We start from the raw sequence: 23992 nt of genomic DNA on the forward strand, positions 1-23992 counted from the left end.
ACACATTTATAGGAGTTTGTCAAAGTTTTTGATGTCATGACGGATCTCCACAGATACCATTCACCCAGAATTTCAAACTCCCTCTAAGATCATTATCACAATCAGAAGTGACATTTTACATGTGTCAGATTGTATCATGGTTTGAGCTGAAGTTCCAGGGCCAGATGGTGCCCAATCAGCCGATACCTTGTTCTCTAGGATCCTGGGCATTCACCAGCTCTTTATAGCCCTTTTATCCCAAATGACCTGGAACAATAACGGCTGTGAGCCCGGCAGACACTAGGTCCCTCGAGGTAGACCCTAATCCTTGACTGTCCCATGTCACCCCTGACAGTTAATGCTGTCAAAATTAATTTTTTAAAAATTGTTTCGCTATGGCTCTAATAATTGAGATATCTAGAAGTAGCTGGAAGAATAAAATCCAATGTTTTGGGGTACTTTAACCTGTTCATTAATTTGGGTGGCAGGTGGAAATACTTCATTGTCAAAGGAGATTGAAAGAGCTCTGTCCCTCCGCTAGTCTGCAGGTCCCCCTTGGGCAAGGTGTAGCACCTGCTTAGCCCCCTGATCAGAGTCACATGAAGCCTTGGGAGCAGGCAGTGCACATCTCAACTCCTGGTTATGTGACCACTACCGCCAGGCAGACAAACTCTGAAGAGTATTGATAATGGCTGGGGTCACCCCTCTTGTAAAGGAACTGTCCAGAAGAAGGCAGTGGCAAACCATCACTAGAAAGATTTGCCAAGAACAATCATGGTCATGGAAAGACCATGACCACAATTGCCCATATCATACAATATGGTAAATAACAAGGTAATTTAAAAATATTTAAAATAGATCAAATAATCAAATCACATGCACTGGTTAAACTTTTCCACCCTAGTCAGTAATCCCAATGAAATAAAATCAGTCACAGTTGTACGTTGTCCCTGTGACCAAGTGGGTTTCCTATGGGTGCTCTGGTTTCCAAAGACCAGACTAATTAGGGTTAATTAGTTCTGGGCATGCTATATTAGTGCCAGAAGCGTGGCGACACTTGTTGACTTCCCCCAGCACGTCCTCGGGCTGTGGTCATTGATGCAAATGACGCATTTCACCATATTTTGATGCACACGTGACAAAGCTAACCTTTAGCTGATGAAAATACAAAATGAAAATTGAATGCTGTTTCAGATTAGTGGGGAATATAAAGTCTTTTTGGTTTGTAATATTTGTTAATGTTAAAGGATATTTTGAACCTCTGTAGAGACCTTTGAGACTGGTAAAATCTGACTGGGAGGGGCAGGAGTACGCATGAGATACCAGAATGGTTAGCATAGCTGAAAGTCAGCACGTTGCCTGGTCTAGACGGAATGCAGAATGAAGCAAAATTAGACATGAGGCATCACTTACAACCTTTCAATCCCCTTTGGATTGGACTTTTGAATATGCGCTACTGCTGCATGTAGGAGGCCTGTAAACGTTACTACACACCAAGAAGAGGAGTGAATCCTATTACAAAACAGGACCATTCACTGCTGGAAACTGCTGATGTGGGAGTGTCTAACTAGGGGAAAACTATAGTCTGGTTTGTGCTGCAATTTGTGGGCAGTCTGGACAATCTCCTGTCCTACTCATCCCTGTTTCTATAGCTTATGCCCAAACTGGTTCAGGCTGACAATAAGGCGACAGAAGCTCAAATAACCATGCATTACAGTGGTGTGCAGAAGAGCTTCTCTGAATGCACAACAGTTTGAACGTTGAAGTGTATGGATTACAGTAGCATAAGACCGCATTGGGTCATACCACGAACGTACGCTTGGGAGATACCTAATAAAATGGCCACTAAGTGTATATTCTTGTGTGTCCTCGTACATCTTATTAGTCACCTTGCCAGTCTTCTGCAGTCATGCAGAACCACTGCCTCGTTGCACCAGTGACTTGGGTTCAGTCCTGACGTTGGGTGCTGTGCGAAGTTTGAACATTCACCCTGTGACTATGCAGCTTTCCCTGGGTGCTCTGTACCTTCCCACATCCCAAGGATGTGTGGGCTGCCCAGTGGACACTCAGTTGTCCTTTGTGTATGGCTAAGAGATAGAATTTGGGGAAAGTAGGGCAAATAAAATGGGTAATTGATTTACTATGATCATGTTGTTTGCGATACACTGAAAAGCCTCGTTTGAGAGCCATCCAGACAGATCATTCCATACATAAGTAACACAGAAGGATCTCAGAAGGAAAAGCAATAAGAGAATGCAAAATATAACACTCTAGTTACAGAGAAAGTGCAGTGCAGGTAGACACAAATGTCATGAGAGCCTGTTTCCATGTTCTGATGCCCCTTTGTGGCATCAGCAAGTTTGATGCCAACACGGCATCATATGGCATGCAGGGCGCAAAGCTTGCCCACTCAGACAGCAGTGAGCTGCCTATCTGTGGTGGAAAACCTGTGAAACACTTTCGAGGATAAGATGGCATGTGAGAAGCCTGGCCACAGTGTGACTTGTCACACGACCTATGCTCAGTTTACAGAGCTAAGTAAACTGAGATTCATGTAACCAAATTAGGACCGAGAACTCTCGGAGAATTACAGCTTGGAATATTCTGTGGTGGGCATAGTGGTGGAGTAAGCCAATGTGTAGAAATGGATGCTTTGGTAGAAGGAATAAATGCATAGGGTATTTTCTTACTGCCCAATATGCTGCTGGTGTTTCGGCCCGCAAGGAAATCTCATTGCTGCTTCTGTAACAGTTGTTTTTCTTTGACCAGTCAGGGTTGTTAGCCCTGAGTCTGTTTACAAGGCCCTTTGGCCCAACATCCATACTAGTCAAAGAGCATCCATTTGCACCATCACAAAACCAGCCTCTCCTCCATCGACTGCCCGCACTATCTACCAGTGGACCACTCTTAGTCAGGTCTCTGCCCTTTAACCTGGGTGATCCGACCAATAGCCAAACCACAAGGCCACATAGCTCTCCGGATCATTGAAGCACACAAGCCTCCAAACCTTACGACAGAGTTGTGATCCCCTTGGAGGACTATTTTCTGAACTTAAAATTCAGAAATACGAGATGCAAAAGACTTGGGATTCCCTAAAGATTAACTTGCAGGTTGAGACAGCGGTAAGGGAGGCAAATGAAATGTTCGCATTTATTTCGAGAGGACTAGAATATAAAAGCAAAGACATGATGCTAAGGCTTTATAAGGCATTGGTCAAATGGTTAAGAGTGTTGTGAGCAGGTTTGGGCCCCTAATCTAAGAAAAGATGTGTTGGCATTGGAGAGGGTCCTTAGTGATCCTTGGAATGAAAGGTTTAACGTATGAGGAGTGTTTGGCTCTGGACCTGTACTTGCTGGAGTTGAGAAGAATGAGAGGGAGAATCTCATTGAAGCCTATCGAATAGTGGAAGGCCTAGGTAGAGTGGAGTCTAGGACCAGAGGGCACAGCCTCAGAATAGAAGGGTGTCTCTTTAGAACAGAGATGAGGAGGAATTTCTTTAGCTGGACTACTGCGGAGGCCAAGTCATTGGGTATACTTAAAGTGGAGGTTGATTAATTAGGACGTCAAAGGTTATAGGAGAAGGCAGAATGGTGTTGAGAGGGATAATAAATCAGCCATGATGGAATGGTAAAGCAGACTCGATGGACTGAATGGTCTAATTCTGCACCCATGTCTTATGAACGATGTCCTTCCGAACGGCCTTGTCCGGGAGATGTGCATTCAGTCCCAGAGCACGGAAGGCAAAGCAGAAATGGTGCAGTACAGACATTCTCAGTGGTAACTTCAGGATGAAATAGTCAACTTGACACCACTTATTGGGAGGACATTTAGGGGCAGCAGGACATCACTGACATTTCAGAGAGTGTGTGTGTTTGTGTAGAGAGGTCTAAAATTAACTTTCAACCACTGTAAGTGATTGCAAACAGGTGGTTTACCATTTCTTAGGAAGAGGGAAAGGAATACTGCTGGTGTTCCTACTTGGGAGATCAAGTTTCTCGTTCCAGAGGGAGATAGTTCTTTTACCTTGGCCAAGATATTTGCAGTGCACTGGAGGCTGCAGCTCCTAATTGTTTTGAGATCTGGGTTTTTATCAGCAAGGCCAATGTCTGTTATGTAGCCTTAATTGTCCTTGAAAGGTGCTGGTGTGATACATTTAATGGAGCTTCTATCTCACAACTCCAGAGTAACACATTTCAGGCTGAGACTCTTCATCAGGACATCATCAGTCATGCACAAGTTGCTGTTTGCCTGAAACATCGACTCTTTATTCCTTATCATAGGTGCTGCCTACCCTTCTGAGTTCCTCCAGCAGATTGTGTGTGTTATTCTGGATTTCCAGCATCTGCAGGATCTCTTGTGTTTATCACAGCTCCAGTGACCTGGATTCAATCCTGATGTCCACTGCTGTCTGTGTGGATCTTGAACGTTCTTCCTTCAAGTGTTTCTGCCCCCACCCAGTGCAGGATTCAGTCCTGACACCCACTGCTGTCTGTGTGGATGTCGAATGTTTTCCCTTCAGTTGTGTGGGTCCCCCCACCAAGTGCTCTGGTTTGCTTCCACATCCCAGAAATGGGTTGGTAGGGTATTTGGCCACTGTAAATTGGCCCTGGCATGTGGGAACAATCCAAGGTAGTTGAAAGGGATATTGGGTAAATAGACTAATGTAGAGTAGGATTAGTGTCAGAGTGCACGCTTTACAATAAGTGTGAACCAAATTGCTTTCTGTGGTCTTTCTCTGGCTCTGACTCCTGCCTTAATCTGTTGCAGTCTTTTTGGTGAAGGTGTTCCCCTAATGTGTTTAGGGTGGGTAGAGGGTTGGGGATAAAAGATCCGCAGTTTCAGGATTTATATCCTGTGATGTTAGAAGGACTGGTGATTATATTCCCACATCTGGAATGGTGTGCAACTTGGTTGGGAATTGGTGGGTGGTGGGATCCCCCTTGATGGTGAATTGGGGAGGTGATGTCAGAGTGTGGACAGGTTACCGCAGAGCACTTTTGTGGCTGGTGCTCACTGTGACTATAGGGAATGAATGTTTAGTGCTTGATGAGGTTCCAGCCAAGTCACTGCCATCTCACTGCACAGTGAACTGAACTGAACTGCACTGAACAGTGTCAATGTGCAAGGTACAAGTCAGCAGTGTGACCGAACAACTTTCCCACCACCACTCCACCACTTGCCTGGATGAGTGTAGCTCCAATAACTTGTGCCGTCCTTGAAAGATGCTGGTGTGGTTCGTTTAGTGGAGCTGTTATCTCACAGCTCCAAAGCAACACACACAAAGTGCTGGAGGAACTCCACGTGTCGGGCAGCGTCTATAGTTTTGGTTGAGACCCTTCATTAAGAGTACATGCACAGGACTTCATGAGGCCTGATGGAGGGTCTCAGCTCCTTTCCATAGATGCCTGGCCCGCTGTGACGATGGGGATCTTGGGAGGTAGCTGTCATGGTTCATCTTGGCACTCCTCTAGCTTTTACTTTGAACTTTGAATGTGGTTGCGAATGGCACTGTCTTCAGCACTTGCTGGTCCCAAGGTGGGTGGATATTCTTGGAAACTCCTCCCTAATGATAGACGTGGCTGGTTGGGTTATGGTTCTGAAACCTGCCAGCATACATACCCCACTCCTGCCAGGTTGTCACTGATTACTGGCTTTGTGAAATCTTTCTCTCTCCACACTTGGTATCAGAGCAAGCAAACGGCTTTCACCACTGTGAATGGCATGCAGTGATTCCACGAGTGTGTTCTGGTGAGACCACTGTCACTGGAGTACTGCATTGTGTTTGATTATTCCCAGAGTTTTGATCCAAATGAGTATGGCAGCATAAGTTAAATCACATGCATGAAAGAATTCAGGTGTTCAGGAATGAGTGAGAAAATTTGATTCCTTGATTTTTTCACGATAATTTATTTTAAAGTTTAAACGAGGATTTAGAGCATTTGAAACTGAGGAGCTGAGAAACAAATCAGAGATTAAAGCGATTCAATGAAAAGAAGACAAAGATGGTGCCTTTGAAAAATCTACCACCTTTATACTCGAGATAACAGAAATTCTTCAGATAGAAATAATGCAGTAAATAGGCTAATATTTACCCAATCAAAAATGAAAATCTCTCATCTTCTGCCAGTAAAGGTGGGGATGAACCACCACATACTGTGAAAAATAACATGATTTTGTTGCAGATACAAATTGTTAAAAATACAAATTATGTCAGTAAAAACTATTACAACTACAATTTTAATCTTGCCTTAATTCAACTAACATCTTTTTGAAATTATATTAAAAACTATTCCAATATGGAAAAATAGTAAGATGCAAGGCCATGCTGAGACTGAGATAGAATTCATATTGAACAAGAGGTCTGTTCAAAGGACCCTTGGCCTGACAAGTGATCTTGTTGCGACCTTGTGATCTTGCATCTTGTCTCAGTTGCATCTTGTTGTCTACCTTGCAACTACCTGCACTGTACTTCCTCTTTAAGTGTCACACTTCATTCTGCTCGGTTACTACTTTTCCCTTTTAAGACCTCAGTGCATTTGAATTGATGAAATGCAAAAGCTTTTCACTGTACATGTGACAGTAATAAACCAATTTACCAAAATTAGTCTGAGTTACAGGCAGGAGTCTCTCACTTAATCTCATCAATCTGCACTCTGTTCTGCTTTGACAGACTTAGCACAGGGTCAGTGTGCCTCCAATTCTGCACGTTATTTATAATGTTCTTGGTAGCAGACCCTGGTTTGAATCAGGTTTAGATAATATGCATCAACTTCAAAATTGCTCAGTCTAATGGTTTGGTTCAATCCTGAATTGTTTCCTCAGAACACCTCAACGAGCGCAAGATCTGTAATGCGGTGTCTCCCACAAAAGACGTGGATGGGTTTCACGTACTCAACGTCGGCCGCATGTGCCTTGACCAGAGCTCTATGTTACCGGCAACACCCTGGGGCGTGTGGGAAATCATCCAACGAACAGGCAAGTTGGCTACAAACCTTGGCCTAAATCTCACTCGCGATTATAATAGAATGCAGGAATTGGGCTGCCTGAACCCTGGTGCACCTTGGTCCTGGGCTCATTGTGGAGTTGATAGTTTGCCACTCTTAGAAGATGGTGTGGTATGGAGTAGGTGAGTGATATGGGTTGTCAAAGCCTCTTTTGTTGTCTTTCCAATATCTGCAGTCTTTTGTGTCTTCTTGGGAATTGGTGCAGGGTGTAATGTTTCTAAAACTCCCAGACGTTTCTAAAACATCTGCTGTCTTTGGTGGTTAAACTTTGGCCAATCTGGTCCTGAGTAGCAGCTTAACAAGGCTGATATGGGCCCTCTTAATTGCCACCAGGGAGGTGAGGACAGCTCGAGGTGGGAAATAGTTGGATGGCTGTGAGGATGTTTCAGCTGAGAATATTGGACCATGCCTTGCTGTGAATGCACCCTAGAGTTAGTACTGGGACTGAAGAACCTCTTTCCCAAAGCAAGTGAACATCCACCAAATTTGTATCCTGGTCTTATAGTCATACAACACAGCAATAACAAGTCCATGCCAGCTTCTTGGACCTTCCCCACTTTTGCCTCCACTAGGATTGTATCCTGTAATGCCTTGCCTCCTTCCATTGGCTTTCTCCCTGTTCTCCCAGGGACCTGAGCAGGAATTTTGAGCCTCCACCAGCAGCTTCCAGCCCAGCTAGCATCGTACTCCCTTACTCATGCAGCTGATGTCTAATGGCGTTTCACTCTTTGCTGACATAATCCTTCACCCCCACGGCATGCCCATGTGATGGTGGAGCGTCAGTGTGTTTTGGTGCATGAGGAGTAGAGAGGCATTGGTTTAGTGGTTCGATCACTCAATTCAAGTATGATGTTCTCCAAAGGTTGGTGGTTCTCCTCTGGCCTTAGTCCAATCTGAGATCCACATTACTGGAATGTTCGGATAGATTCCCTTAATAGCGAACACCTGTGTGTGGCTTTGTTTAATGCTGATGCACGGGCGGCCACCACACAGTTCTTGACCTTACCCCCATGGTGGCAAGGTCAAGGAGGAGATTCTAGACAAAGAGCGATCCAACTAAGACTTCTTCAGTGAAGTCGGTAGAAGCTGATGTCGCATTACAACGGCAGTGGAGGAAGGCTGCAGCAGGGAAGGGTCCCCAGTCATCTCGTATTCCATGCCATTGACCCTGACCTCGACCTGTCAAGCAATATGTGCTGGCTACCTGTGCATCAGCCTCCCTAAGTTAAACGAAGTCACACACGGGCATTTCCTGCTATGGGCATAACCCCTTAGGGGAACATCCTACTCTACTGAAGTGATCACACTACTTCAGTATTTTTTGGGTTGAAGGGCCTCTTTCTATATTGTAGTGCTAAATCATTCTGCAATCAGTTCTGCCTTAAATATTCAGTTTTATACAGCATGGAAAAGACCCTTCAGCCCATCTTGTCTGCTGACCAAGTTGCCTTCCCGTGCCTGTCCCATTTTGCCTGTTTGATTCTTGATGAGAATGATGGGTTGCGGTTGAGGTTAGGATCATGGAATGGGAAGCTCAAAGGGCCGAATGGCATGTTCTTGCTCTTAGCCAGTATGTTTGTATATTCAGATGAATTCTATGTAAAACTGCATGGGTTATTTTTTGACTGTTGTGGAAATAATGCTCAGGACAGTGAAGGCTTTTACTGTCCTCAAAAGGCAGTTTATCTTAGACCAATGCATGCATTTAAAGGGGTAATTGAGGGTGGAATGTTCTGTAAAGGTGAGTAGTTGCTGTCATTGGTTCCATCACAAAGTTTGGTTGTAGCCGGGGATAAGTTAACACTGAACCTTTGTATCCTTCAGGAATTCCCACTCTAGGGAAGAATGTGGTTGTTGCTGGGCGGTCAAAGAACGTTGGAATGCCCATCGCTATGCTCCTGCACACAGACGGCAGACACGAGAGGCCTGGTGGTGAGTGCCAATGCCCAGATGCAAACACAGCAGCTCACAAAGCTTGGCCTTGAAGTTCAATCTGTGTTTATTCAACTATCCGTCAAAAGGAAAAAAGGAGTCCTGAGGAAGGGTTCTCCACTCAAAACTTCGACCATTTATTCCTCTCCATGGGTATTGCTGGGTTCCTCCAGCATTTATGTGTGTTACTTTAAGAGGAAAATCATCTTAGTAAAGTTAAACACCATCAGAATTTGAAGTGGATACTTATTCAGTGTTGTGAATCATGCGGCTTGTGTTAACTTATCTATGGAAGTTTGTTCTAAGTGGAGTGTGAAGAGTCCCTTGATACCTACAGTTTGGGTGCCACAGAAGTGTGGCTATTAGTGTAATGCTATTACATCACTAGCTGTAAGTTTGGGGTTCAATTACCCTTTCTGTCTGTAAGGAGTTTGTACATTCTCCCCCGTGACCACGTGGGTTTCCTCCCACAGTCCAAAGATGTCCAGTTATGATTAATAAATGTTGGACATGTTACATTGCTACAGCATGGCATAGTTGCAGGCTACTCAGCTCAATCCTTGATTTGGCACAAGTGACGAGATCTTAATTTTTTAAAACATACGTGTGATTTTTAAAATCTTGTTTACTGTGTTATTTTTTCTACATCATTAGATTATGATTTAAGTGACATTGCACAGTAAAAAGCTTATTTTCTGTACAGCGAGCTGAGGCTAATGGTAGTTTATAAGATTAAGAGAAATGGATAGAATAGAGAGCAAGTATCTTTATCCCAGGAGAGAAATGTCTAATGCTAGACAGCATGAACTTAAGGTGAGAGGGAGGTGAGTTCAAAGGAGATGTAAAGGGGCAGGTTTATTTTTTAGTGGTGAGTGCCCAGAATGTGCTGCCAAGGTAGTGCTGTGGACTTGAGGCAACTGTGTGGTGGTTTCTTTCGAACTTATAGTCTTTTAACATCTTTGGACTATTTTTACTGTACCCATGGTCTTTTTTATCAATTATGCTATTGTTTGCACTGTTGTAACTATGTGGTTTTGTGCAGGTCTTGTAGCTTTAGTTTTTGGTCTTGTTTGGTGGAATTGGAGCTCCTTTCCGTGAAACGCGCTAAAATGGTAGCGCGATATTAATACGCAGCAGCCTCTCCAGACTCCGGATGGGGGATTGCCAAACGTTATGTGGATTTTCTGGTGTAGTCTGTTTTGTCGTGTGTTTTTGTGACATCATTCTGGAGGAACATTGTCTCATTTTTTAACTGCATTGCATTTGTGGTTTCTAAATGACAATAAACTGAATCTGAATATGATAGTTTAACAGTCTCTTGGACCAGCACGTGATTATTCAGAGAATGGAGGAGTATGGACATTGTGCAGGAATTAGTTTAATTGGGTGCTTAATTACTTGTTTTGTTAGTTCAGCACAACTTCTTGAGGCAAAAGTTAAATCGACAGTTTAGTCAAGGTGGCACCAGTCGGGATTTTTTTTTGCGTGCAGTTCTATCGGGAATTGTATTCCGTTTAAGATTGCCACAGCTGAAATCCATGGTTGCAGCCATGGGTACTTCAGTATGGGTACACTACAATTTGCCTATCATCACAATAACAGATGCAATCTCACTGGCTCTCTACCCAGCCTTGGATCACCTAAACAATACCTATGTCAGGCTGCTGTATTTTGATTAGCGTTCACCACAATCATGCCTTCAGTTCTAATCAGCAATCCTGGGCCTCTGTGCCTTCCTCTGCAGTTGGATCCTTGACTTCCTCACTGTGCAGATAAGAAATAACATCTCCTCGCTGACAATCAACACTGCACCCTCAAGGATGAGTGATTAGTCCACTGCTCTGCTGTCTCTACAACTCAAAGGCCATCTATAAAATTGCCAGTGATACAACTATTGTTAGCAGAATTTCAGATGGTGATGAGGCGACGTCCAGGAGCGAGATGGGTCAACTGGTTGAGTTGGTGTCACAACAACAACCCTGTACTCAACATCAGTAAAACCAAAGAATTGATTGTGGACTTCAGGAAGGGGAAGTCGACACACCATCCTCACCAGTTCCTGTGTTTCAACATATGGGACATTGGAAAAAAGTTGAATTTCCCCATGGGGATGAATAAAGTATCTATCTATCTATCTATCTATCTATCTATCTAAAAATCTATCCTGGGCCCAACATATTGATGCAAATACAAAGAAGGCTTTATTTCTAAGATGTACCACAGAGAGCATTCTAACCAGTTGTGTCACTATCTGGTACGGAGGGGCCACTGCATAGGATCAGAAAAAGCTGCAGAAAGTTGTAATCTCTGCCGTATGCATCATGGGCACTAGCCTCCCAAGCATCGAGGACACGTTCAAAAGGCAATGCCTCAAAAAGGTGGCATCTATCATTAAGGATCCCCCTCCATCACCCAGGATGTGATCTGTTCTCACTACTACCTTTGAGGGGAAAGTACAGGAGCCTGAAGACACCCACTCAACATTCCAGGAGCAGCTTCTTCACCTCCACCATCAGATTTCTGAATAGCTATGGAACCCATGAACACTACCTCACTGCCTTTTTTCCTCTCTGTTTGCTCTACTGCTTTAATTTTATATTCATAAATTTATGTATATGGGTGTGTATATTGTAATTTATTCTTTATTATTATGTATTACAATGTACTGCTGCACATTTGCAGTAATATTAAACCTGATTCTGAAGGCCTGTCTCTGTTCTGTACTATCCTATATTTTATAAAGTCTATTAATCTATATGTTCAGGTTTTCATGCTGGACTACTACAGTAGATGTCGGATTATAAGCCGCTACTTTTTTCCCACATTTTGAACAGCTTTGAACACTGCGGCCTTTACTACGGTGCGGCTAATGCATGATTTTTTTTCATGCCGCCAAAAACATTTTGCCTCGTAACAATAGACCAATAAAATTGATGAGTAGTTCACAGAGGTCCAATGAAATTGTACGATAAATCAAGCGCACTTTCGCAATTAAATTATTGTAAATCAGACATTTGTACTCACCCTTATCAACATGGAAAACACTCGAAGAAAAGCATTGTGCTGCCTTTATGGCAGTTATTTAGTTTATAATATTTTCGCTTAGTAATGCATTTGTTAGTATTTTCTAGTTAAAGTTAGAAGTGTTTTAAGTACCCGGTATATTTGTTTTCTGTACTACATCCCGGGATGCTATGACGTCACATCCGGTTTCGCCGCGTCTTGTGGGAAATACCGGTTTGCGATAAACGGGAAGGTGGGGGGCGAGCGGCATTAGACCCGAGCGAAACGCAGCTTTTAAGTTAAAGGCGATCAATAACTTTTCCTGGTAGGCTGCAGTATATATATTTTTTACCAGTCGTTAGGAGATATTGGAATGTTGTTCGTGCACTGTTCAGTAAAAAAGTATACGCAACGTAATTTGTGTGTTACCGATACGTATGTATATTTAAAAGTAGCCGCGTTACAGGCACGGTTCGAAAAAAAGCATTTGCAATATGTATTTGTTTATGTTACCATATGGATTTAATTAAAAGTTAAAAAATCCTCACGTGTAATATCTTTCTGTATAAATATCTCATATTACAACGTGGGACACCTGCGGCCTAAAATCCGGTGCGTCTTGTACAAGTACAAAATTGATTTTCTTTCTAAAATTAGAGCCAGCGGCTTTTAATCAGGTGCGGTAGATCTACGGTAGATTTTCCAGGAAGTTATTTAATATCAGTATTACAAGGCACTCTTAATTTATTTGTATTCCACTGATTAGTCAGATAATGTACTGGCAGCACTTTCTTAGGGAGGACTTTCTTCAGCCAGAGAGTAGTGAATGTGTGGAATTCATTGCCAAATCACTGGGTATATTTAAGGGAGAAGTCGATAGATTCTTGAAGAGTCAGAGTATGAAGGGATACACGGAGAAAGCAGGAAATTGGAACTGAGGGGGAAGTGGATCAGCCATGATGAATCGGTGGGGCAGACTCGATGGGCCAAATGGCTTAATTCTGCTCCTATATCTTATTGTTTGGTGGTCATACAGATCACCGCAGTTGCATGAAGTCTGCAATAAATGTTGGAGATGGAACAGAGGATGAAAGCTAATGTACGCATTGTATTGCAGGAGATGCCACGGTGACCATGACTCATCGATACACCCCCAAAGACCAGCTGAGGGAACACACCAAGCTCGCTGACATTATTGTGGCTGCTGCCGGTGAGTGGAATGGTGATGGTTTTGGGCTATCCATAGATTGAACCAAATGCTGCTGGTTGGATTTTGGGCAAAATGAAGTTTATCCTATTTTATCAACATAAATTGTGTAAAGCAAGTGGCCAGTAGTGAGTGAGGAGGAACTCTTGCTCTCCTCTCCAAATGGGCCCACAAGCCTGCCAGTCGCCTTGCAGGAAGATTTCCACTAGTGAGCTGCTGCCAGCTGGTTGAGGTCCAGTATAACCCTTCCACCCAAAAATGATTGCTTTTGTTGGCCATGAAGGAATTGAAATTGGAATAAGACATCTAAATTGAATGAGTGGAAGTAGACAAGCCACATGTCTTTGTTCTTACTATGTGGTGGAAGGAATGGAGGCTGCCATTTTGTAAGGTTGTTCTGAACCTCCATTTTGTGAACAGGCTTTGCTTCAGAATGACTTTTAAAAAAGACATTTAAATTGAGCACAATGAAACCCCTATTGATAATCTGATGAACAAGAGATAATTTCCAAATAAGAAGTTGTGAGATGTCCTTCGGTAGATTTGGCCGATTTATGAAGAGGGCAGTCTGCCTCTGTGATCTTGAGGGTAACCGGAGCCTAGCAAGTGGCTGATCTGGTTGAACAGATGTGATTCAGGGAGAACAAGAAAAACAGTTTTAAATACAGGCTGTACTTGTGAGGCGAGCATTAAAACGATACTGCCTTGGACCAGAGCCAATGGAAAGTTAGCATTAAAACATCATTAGCCAGATCGGCTAGAGCCAATAATTTTGAAACAGTGTTTTGAATTGATAAGGAAAGAATTTAAGAATGGGGGTGTCAGACATAAAGGTAAAGCAGCCAGAAATCCAGCGTCTGGGAGAAGAAAGATCGATTGTTTAGTCAATGGGAGGTTCCCTATTTCAGTGATAGAAGTTGGAGAGTTGGTCTGAGTGAGTATTGGTACAGAGAGAACAATATTATTCATGACTTAAATTAAGAGTTTAATAAACAATAATAATAATAATAATTGACAATAAACTGGACTGGTCAAAGAACACTGAGGCTGCCTACGAGAAGGGTCAGAGCCGTCTCTATTTCCTGAGGAGACTGAGGTCCTTTAACATCTGCCGGACAATGCTGTGGATGTTCTACGAGGCTGTGGTGGCCAGTGCTATCATGATTGCTGTTGTGTGCTGGGGCAACAGGCTGAGGGTAGCAGACACCAACAGAATCAACAAACTCATTCGTAAGGCCAGTGATGATGTGGGGGTGGAACTGGACTCTCTGACGGTGGTGTCTGTAAAGAGGATGCTGTCCAAGTTGCATGCCATCTTGGACAATGTCTTCCATCCACTCCATAATGTACTGGTTAGGCACAGGAGTACATTCAGCCAGAGACTCATTCCACCGAGATGCAACACTGAGCGTCATAGGAACTCATTCCTGCCTGTGGCCATCAAACTTTACGACTTCTCCCTCGGAGTGTCAGACACCCTGAGCCAATAGGCTGGTCCTGGACTTATGTCCACTTGGCATAATTTACTTATTATTATTTAATTATTTATGGTTTTATATTGCTATATTTTTACACTATTCTTGGTTGGTGCGACTGTAACGAAACCCAGTTTCCCTCGGGATCAATAAAGTATGTCTGTCTGAGTTGTGTCATGAATTGCCTAACTTGGGTCATTTTGTGCTGGGTCATCACTTTGACAACTAACTGAGTTCCTGCTCTTGAGCTCATTGGATATTAAAATTGTTGTTGGAATCTTAAGTGGGAACCCAGTCTGTCATGGGTAAAGACCTCCCCACCACTGAGCACGGTTACATGAAGCATTGTAGCAGGAAACCCAACATTTGTCATCAGGGACCTCCACCACCCAGGTCATGCTTTCTTCTCTTGAAGAAGGTACAGGAGCCTCTGGATTCATACTACCAGGTTCAGGAGCAGTTATTATGCTACCCCTCAACCATCAGTCTCTTCAACCCAAGGGGATAACTTCACTCAATTTCACTTGCCCTGTCACTGAAGTGTTCCCAAACCCAGACCTATGGACTAGCTTTCAAGGACTCTTATTCTCATGTTCTTGATATTTATTGCTTATTTATTTGTTGTTGTTATTTATTTTTGTATTTGCAGTTTGTTGTCTTTTCCAAATTGTTTGAACACCCAAAATGGTTCAGTCTTTCATTGATCCTATTATGGTTATTATTCTGTTATGGATTTATTGAGAATGCCCACAAGCAGATGAACCTCTGGGTAGTATATGGTGACATTGTTAATAAAATTTTATTGTGAATTAACAGATGGAGGCCCCAGGACCTCCAACTTTCTAACTGTTATGTGGGTGAACGTCAGTAATTCTGAGCAGAAAGGCACCGGTGGACTGGGAGGACTCCACCATATGTAGGTGACTCTACACTATGCACTGCATTGTGATCATTGGCTTGTTCCTGATGTGCCTGCCTAGCTCATCGCCCACTCACTGTATCATTTGCATTCTAGTAATGCTGGTTCCTTTGTTGATCAAACTAAGAACATAGAATAGTACAGCACATTACAGGCCCTTCGGCCCACAATGTTGTGCCAACCCTCAAACCCTGCCTCCCATATAACCCCCCCCCCCACTTTAAATTCCTCCATATACCTGTATAGTAGTCTCTTAAACTTCACTAGTGTATCTGCCTCCACCATTGACTCAGGCAGTGCATTCCACGCACCAACCACTCTCTGAGTGGAAAAACCTTCCTCTAATATCCCCCTTGAACTTCCCTCCCCTTACCTTAAAGCCATGTCCTCTTGTACTGAGCAGTGGTGCCCTGGGGAAGAGGCCCTGGCTGTCCACTCTGTCTATTCCTCTTAATATCTTGTACACCTCTATCATGTCTCCTCTCATCCTCCTTCTCTCCAAAGAGTAAAGCCCTAGCACCCTTAATCTCTGATCATAATCCATACTCTCTAAACCAGGCAGCATCCTGGTAAATCTCCTCTGTACCCATTCCAATGCTTCCACATCCTTCCTATAGTGAGGTGACCAGAACTGGACACAGTACTCCAAGTGTGGCCTAACCAGATTTAGAACAAGTTAACAAGTTTACCACATTTCTTTTTCAACATTTTTAGTACCACATTTCAAAGTAAACTTCTTATTAAAGTAGATGTATATCATCATATACAACCCTGAGAAACATTATCTTGTGGGCATAAAATAAACAATAGAACCAGTGAAAGACACCCCCCTCCAACCCCCCGTAACAGGACCAATGTGCAAAAGACAACAAAGTAAGCAAATATAAAAAGCAGTAATAATAAGAAGAAATAAATATCAGGACCATGAGCTGAAAAGTCCTTGAATGTGGGTCCATAGGTTGTGGGAACAGTTCAGCAATGGGGCTTGTGATGTTAGTTACACAAAATAACTTTGCTCTGCAGGGACCAGGCACAATTTGTTGTAGTTGTTATTCATTTCATAACAGTATGCAAATATAATTAAAACTATAAACAGAGTCGAGTACTGTACCTCATCATTTCTGGAGTTGCCCAACCCAGAGTAATTAACGTCATTACTGGATTGCATCATTATCTATGCATCAAACCTGTTTCTCAATATCCTTCCTTGCTTTGGGGGTTTGATGAAGTGGAGGACGGATTAAATCATGTTCACTGAAATACTGAGGGGGAAGAATGAGTTGTCTTTTCCAGTAACCACGAAGAGATGAGGTGATGAAATATAATTCTGTGACTCTAGCTTTTCCAGTAACTAGGCTCATGTTCGAGCTGTAACTGTTTAAATCTGAATAGGCACTGTGCCTGTACTTTTCCTTGAAGTAGAACAGAGTGATGTGGAAATACAGTTCTGTAATTCCTTGAAATGCCATCACAGATATTTAGGGTTGTGAAGAAATCTTTTGGCACATTGGTCATCATTATTCCGAGTATTGAGCACAGGAGTTGGGATGCTATGTTCAAGTTGTACAAGACTGGTGAGTCCCATTTTGGAGTATTGTGTGCAGTTCTGGTGCCCTACCTACAGGAAAGATAGCAATAAGATTGAAAGAATGCAGAGAAAATTTACAAGAATATTGCTGGGACTTGAGGGCTTGAATTATAGGAACAGTTGAATAGGTTGGGACTTTAATCCCTAGAGTGTAGGAGAATGAGGGGAGATTTGATAGAGGTATACAAAATTGAGGGGTATAGTTAGGGTAAAGGTGAGCAGGCTTTCCCCACTGGGGTTGGGGTGAGACTAGAATGAGAAGTCATGGATTAAGGGTGAAACTTCATGAGGGGCAAATTCACTTAGGGTGGTGAGAGTGGAATAAGAGTGGAAGTGTTGGCTGTAGGTTCAGTGTCAGTTTCAACGATGGACTATGGTCTGGTGCAGGTCGATGGGACTAGGCCGAATATATATTTTTACTTATTTGTTGAGATACAGCGCAGAGTAGGCCCTTCCAGCCCTTCAAGCTGCACTGCCCAGCAATCTCCTCCTCTCACTCTACAGTCCCTTCACTGAGCTTCTAATTCAACATTGGCTTTTATGTCTTCACGGGATGTACAGATCGTTAATTATTGTCCAACTCCAATTACTTTTGATCTGAGTGGCTTGCTGGAGAATTTGTGTTGCCAGCTAAGGTTTAGTAGTCTGGAGTCACTCCCTGTCCCGGTCAATTAAGGATGTCAAGATTCCTTTCCTGAAGAACATCAGATAGTGTGTGCAAACATTCCAGTAGTTTTGTGGTCACAGTTAATGATTCCAGATTGATTTTAATCATCTGACTTTAATTTCCTCTGCTGCCGAGTGGGATTTGAACTCCAGGGGCCTAATCTATTACTTGTTTATCGAGTACGTACAAGACAGCATCCACGTTTGGGAGTGAAGGTTCAAACATCCCTTCAGAATAGAGGCGAGGACAAATTTCTTTAGCCAGAGCACCTGGAATCTGCAGAACCCATCACAAGTAGCTGTGGAGGCAAGGTCATTGGATATATTTAAAACAAAGGTTGATAGGTTCTCGATTAGTAAGGGTGCCAAAGGTTACAGGGAGAAGGCAGGAGAATGGGATTGAGAGGAATAATAAATCAGCCAGGATGGAATTTCAGAGCAGACTATTTCCGAATGACTTGATTCTCTTCCTATGTCTTATGCTCTGCAGATCTTGAGAGACCACTCTTCACCTTGGTGCCTAGTAATTGGTCTTTTACACTTAAGACCCCAGCCTATCAGCCAGAGGACTGGTCCCTGAACATTTATTTCCCCTTGGCAACACACACAAAATGTTGGAGGAACTCAGCGGGTCGGGCAACGTCCAGGGAAATGAAAGTACAGTAGATGTTTCAGGTGGAGACCCTTCTTCAGGACTTCAATTTGCTTTGGATTTCCAGCATCTGCAGAATTTATTGTGTTTCTGATTTGCTGCTGTAACGACTTGATTCATTTCCATGGATGTTGCCTGATCTGCTGATTTCCTCCAGCCACGCCACCCAGCAACCCCTGATTTAATCCTAGCTTAATCATGGGACAGTTTACAATGGCCAATTGAATTGTGTGTGTCTGTTGCTTTGGATTTCCAGTATTTGTTGGATTTCCGGTTCTACTCTTTGCTTCAATGATGTTTAAAGAGGCCAAGCTGACGGGTGAGACCAGGTGAAGAGGAAGGTGGGTGATGGGAGATGGGGAAGGCAGTACGAAGCTGGGAAGTGATAGGAGGAAGAAGCAAAGAGATGAAAAAGGAACCTGGTAGGGGAGGACAGTGGAAGCACTGGTCCATTTTTATGGGAATTTCTTGCATAAAAATAAACTATTTATTATATAATTACAATTATTAGAAGTCTACAGTAATTGTTTTAGCAGTGTTCTATAGATGTGTAGTAGAAAGTGTATTGACTGGCCTGGTATGGGAGCATCAATGCCTTTGAATGGAAAATCCTACAAAAGTTAGTGGATTCCGCCCAGTACATCAATGGTAAAGCCCTCCCAACCATTGAAGACATGTACATGATACACTGTCATAGGAAAGCAGTATCCAAAATCAGAGAGCCCCATCACCCAGGCCATACTCTCTTCTCGCTGCTACCATCAGGAAGAAGGTACAAGAGCCTCAGGATTCACACCACCAGGTTCAAGAGCAGTTACTATCCCACAGCCATCAGGCTCTTGAACAAAAGGGGACAACTACACTCACTTGCCCTTCCATTGAACTGTTCCCACAACTAATGATCTCATTTTGAGGACTCTTTATCTCATGTTCTTGCTAGTTATTGCTATTTATCTATATTTGCATCTTCAAGATTTATTGTCTTCTGCATTCTAGTTGATCTTTCATTGATCTAGTAATACAGACATACTTTATTGATCCCGAGGGAAATTGGGTTTTGTTACAGTCGGACCAACCAAGAATAGGTAGAAATATAGCTATATAAAACCATAAATAATTAAATAATAATAAGTTAATCATGTCAAGTGAAAATAAGTCCAGGACCAGCCTATTGGCTCAGGGTGTCTGACACTCCGAGGGAGGAGTTGTAAAGTTTGATGGCCACAGGTAGGAATGACTTCCTATGATGCTCAGTGTACCTCTTGGTGGAATGAGTCTCTGGCTGAATGTACTCCTGTGCCTAACCAGTACATTATGGAGTGGATGGGAGTCATTGTCCAAGATGGCATGCAACTTGGACAGCATCCTCTTTTCAGACACCACCGTCAGAGAGTCCAGTTCCACCCCCACAACATCACTGGCCTTACGAATGAGTTTGTTGATTCTGTTGGTGTCTGCTACCCTCAGCCTGTTGCCCCAGCACACAACAGCAATCATGATAGCACTGGCCACCACAGACTTGTAGAACATCCACAGCATCGTCCGGCAGATGTTAAAGGACCTCAGTCTCCTCAGGAAATAGTTACCATTCTATAGACTTGTTGAGTATGGCCACAGGAAAATGAATCTCAGGGTTGTATATGATGACATATATGTACTCCGATAATAAATTTACTTTAAACTTTGAATATTATATGTAACCAAATGAATTTGATATTCCACATATTACTTTCTTCACCTTTACTTCAGCAATATTATCCTTTTCCCCACACCAATTAATTACTCACCCCATCAGGGGTTACTAGTTACTTGGACCTTCTTTGCTTTTCACTAAGATCAGAATATAATTGGTTTAATATCATTGGCATAAGTCATGAAATTTGTTAACTTAGGGGCAGCAGTACATTGCCATACGTGATAAATATAGAAAAAATATGAATTGCAGCAAGTATGTGTGTCTGTGTATGTATATAAATGTGTATGTGCGTACACACACACACACACACACACACACACACACACACACACACACACACACACACACACACACACACACACACACACACACACACACACACACACACACACACACACACACACACACACACACACACACACACACACACCAATTACGAATAGTGCCAAAGCAGAAATGATAATAAAAGGTAGTGAGGTGATGTTCATGGGTTCAATGTCAATTTAGAAATCTGCCAGTGGAGGGGAAGAAGCTATTCCTGAATGGCTGAGTGTGTGCCTTCAGACTCCTGTACCTCCTCCCTGATGGTAATAATGAGGAGGGCACGTCCTAGGTGTTGGGGTTCTTAATGATGGACACCAGCTTTCTGAGGTACCACTGCTAATGTGTCTTGGAAACTACAGAAGCTAGTGCCCATGATGGAGCTGACTAATTTTACCACATTCTATAGCTTCTTTCAATCCTGTGAAGTAGTTCCCCCATACCAAACAACGACTCAGACTGTCAGAATGCTCTCTAGGACATCTGTAGAAATGTTTGAGTGTCTTAGGTGACAAACCAACTAAGCTAAAAATGTTTTAGGTGACCTTCCTTTCCTGTCTTGATGAAGGGTCTTGGCAAGAAACATTGACTGATTATTTGCCTCCATAGTTGCTACTTGATCTGCTGAGTTCCTTCAGCATTTGGTGTATGTTGCTTGATCTCTTGCCTGGACTGTCCTCTACTAGTAGAATTGCTGCAGTGCCGAGGTTTATGACTTTCTTGTTCTTTGCAGGTATTCCCAATCTCATCACAGCTGACATGATTAAAGAAGGAGCTGCTGTCATTGATGTTGGCATCAACCGTGTCCAGGACCCGGTCACCGGGAAGCCCAGGCTTGTGGGTGATGTTGACTTTGAAGGTAATGTTTACAGTTAACCATCTGAATAAAGTTCCATCCTTGTTATTTTTGCAAAAGAAGTAGCCCACCAGCCTGAAATGGGCATTTGGATTTCTTTAATTTTGAATGACCTTGAATGAAGTGCAAGGCTGTCTGTTAGAGCTTGCCAGTTGATAGGGCTTCAGTGTATCAGTTGGACAGTAAGCTGGAGAAGGTTGCTTTATGTAGCCATTCTCACACAACAAGCTACAGTCTCATCGAGGTTTTGTTAAATTGCATTAGATTTCCTTGTAACTGCTGTCGTCTTTAAGCTGAAATATTAGAAAGTTGAACTTAGTGCCCTTGCATTAACAGCACCTAGGTGCTATTGCGCTTACTGCCTGATCATCTGAATTATCAACTTCCCTGTACTGTTGCTTGAAGAATCCTGCAGGTGTCATAAAGTCCAGCTAGATCGTAGGAGAATTTCAGATTAAATTTCAATACGCTCTGCTCAATCACCATGCAGCTACAATATCCTGCCTCGTGCCCAGTTTGGGCTGGAGAAATCACAGCTTTCACACTGTGGTTGGAGTGCTTGCTAATTTCGAGCCTATTCATTACTTCAGAATCTGGTTTATTGGCACTAATGCATGTCACGAAATTTGTTGTTTTGCGGCAGCAGTACAGTTCAATACATTAAAAATACTGCAAGTTGCGTCAAGAGCTATTAAATATAAATAGTTGAGGTACTGTTCAGAAATCCAGTGGTGGAAGAAGCTGTTCCTAAAGTATTAGGTGTGTGCCTTCAGGCTCTTGTACCTCCTCCCTGACGGTGGTGATCTTGGGTGGTGTTCGTTAATGATGGATGCCTTTTTGAGTCATCACCTTTCAAAGCTGTCCTGGTTGGTTAGGAGGGTTGTGCCCGTAGCGGAGCTGGCAGAACTCTCTATAATGTGCTCAAAGGTATGGAGGGCTTTGTCTGCATGTTAGAAAAGCAAAGCTTACTGCGAGGAGATGGCTGTCTTTCAAAGAGCATACGATTCAGATCTAGTCGTGTACCATTCTCTAACCTGCAGTGTTTTTGTTTCTTCAGGGGTAAAGAAGAAGGCCAGTTTTATAACGCCGGTGCCAGGCGGCGTTGGCCCAATGACTGTCGCCATGCTGATGAAGAACACCATCATTGCAGCCAAGAAGCTTCTGAAGCAGCTGGAGAACTGAATAATTTGCCATCCTGCGCTGGAGCGGGAGAAATGAGCTGGAGAGCCCTGCCAAACATTCCAGTGTACTGTTTACACTTCCCAATACCAAAGGCTGATTGAAAGCTGAGTCGTTATTTATTGCCCTGTCCTGGAAGTAATTGGGTTCTCCTGTTTGCTTTGAATATAATTTATTTGGGAGGACCTTAGTTAAAAGACTAAGGCATGTGCAATTTCATAAATTTGTTCCAAAGAGGCTTCCTACACCCGTACTATTCTGTCAAGTTATTTAGCACATGTAAATAATACAACAAAAAGCTTGTTTTATTGCCAAGTTCTTTGAAGTTGCAGTGAGGAGACCGAAGTGGAGAGAGGGTTCCAGTGTGAAAAGTTTGCACTTCGAAGGCTTCAGTGAAGGAAACCTCACAAAAGTTTTGCTGTATAACCTCACAGGAGAGTATTTTAAAGTACTGAATAGCCCAGAACGGTTAACATGGGGAGTAGAATTATCTTTGCCAGCTGGTGCAGGAGCTGAATTTGTTTAGACAGTTTTAATCTTGAGCTCAGAGCAGCCTGTGCTGTCCTGAAAGTGAGGTCAGTGATTAAGTGTGTGAACCTGTTGGGAGCTTCTGACGTTGACTTTGCGTGCCAGCAGACGCCCTGGCATTTCCTCCCTGTCTCGAGTATCTGCTGATGGTGACTGAAAGCTGTTTTCTCGTGTGAGGCAAGGGAAGTGTCTTGGAATGAGGATTAAAACGATGAACTCTATTCCAGAAGTACTTCATGATGAACGTCGTTGAGAAAATAGGGTGTGGTCTTGTTTCATGCGGTACAAGACGTTGCAGCGTGTTTGACATCACACCCTGAGTAGACGAGATCTATCTGAACAAAATTCACTTGGCTGAATGATGTCACAATAGTAACTATTGATCAATATGTGCAAGGAAGCTAAATCTTCAAGGCCAACTTAGCTAGTTTGATGGTCAATTTATATAAATTCTCCATATTATTGTACTGATCGGCAATTTGTCCATGAGACGCTGTACACTCCAGAAAAAAGCTTGAATTGAATTGCTTGCCCTTGTATCCAACTATTGGCAAAAGCAAAATGTACGACATGCCCTGTCACTTGCAGAAACAAAGTGAGCTGTGCAATAAAGCTGTTACACATTCAAAAGTGAATCTGTCCTTGTTGTGAAACTGCCCAGGGATCAGAGACTGGCAAGATGGAGAGATGCTGCTATTCTATACAGGTTATTGCTGCCCGTTCACCACTCTGTGCTGGGAAGGGGCTGTCACTTACAGTGGGCTTATGGTAACACTGGACAACAAAGTTTTTCGAAAGTGTTGCTTCCTCAGAACTCTTTTTTTGTTCATGATAAACTGCTTGATGCTGAACACATACTGTATAATTCCAGACTACTTGTATCACGTAGGAATTTGGAGAAACAAATTAACTTTTTTTTGAATATGATGCGTTTAAGTGAATAAGCGCGGTCGCTTTGCAATAGTTCAACTAAGCTAAAATGGCTTG

The 23992-nt window shown here is 42.9% G+C and overlaps 1 protein-coding gene across 1 annotated transcript in view; it reads left to right on the forward strand.

Annotated features, from left to right (window-relative positions):
* The window catches only part of mthfd2 (methylenetetrahydrofolate dehydrogenase (NADP+ dependent) 2, methenyltetrahydrofolate cyclohydrolase), a 37917-nt gene extending 14282 nt beyond the window's left edge, over positions 1-23635 (forward strand). Inside the window, exons 4-8 of the mRNA XM_073060046.1 lie at positions 6802-6954; positions 8808-8915; positions 13036-13128; positions 21176-21301; positions 22356-23635. Of these exons, the coding sequence (XP_072916147.1) occupies positions 6802-6954; positions 8808-8915; positions 13036-13128; positions 21176-21301; positions 22356-22480 (605 nt within the window). The 3' untranslated portion in view covers positions 22481-23635. The remainder of the gene's footprint in view (positions 1-6801; positions 6955-8807; positions 8916-13035; positions 13129-21175; positions 21302-22355) is intronic.
* Positions 23636-23992: the final 357 nt, after the last annotated feature.

The sequence above is a fragment of the Hemitrygon akajei genome, chromosome 1, assembly GCF_048418815.1.
Source record: "Hemitrygon akajei chromosome 1, sHemAka1.3, whole genome shotgun sequence".
NCBI classification, from domain to species: domain Eukaryota; kingdom Metazoa; phylum Chordata; class Chondrichthyes; order Myliobatiformes; family Dasyatidae; genus Hemitrygon; species Hemitrygon akajei.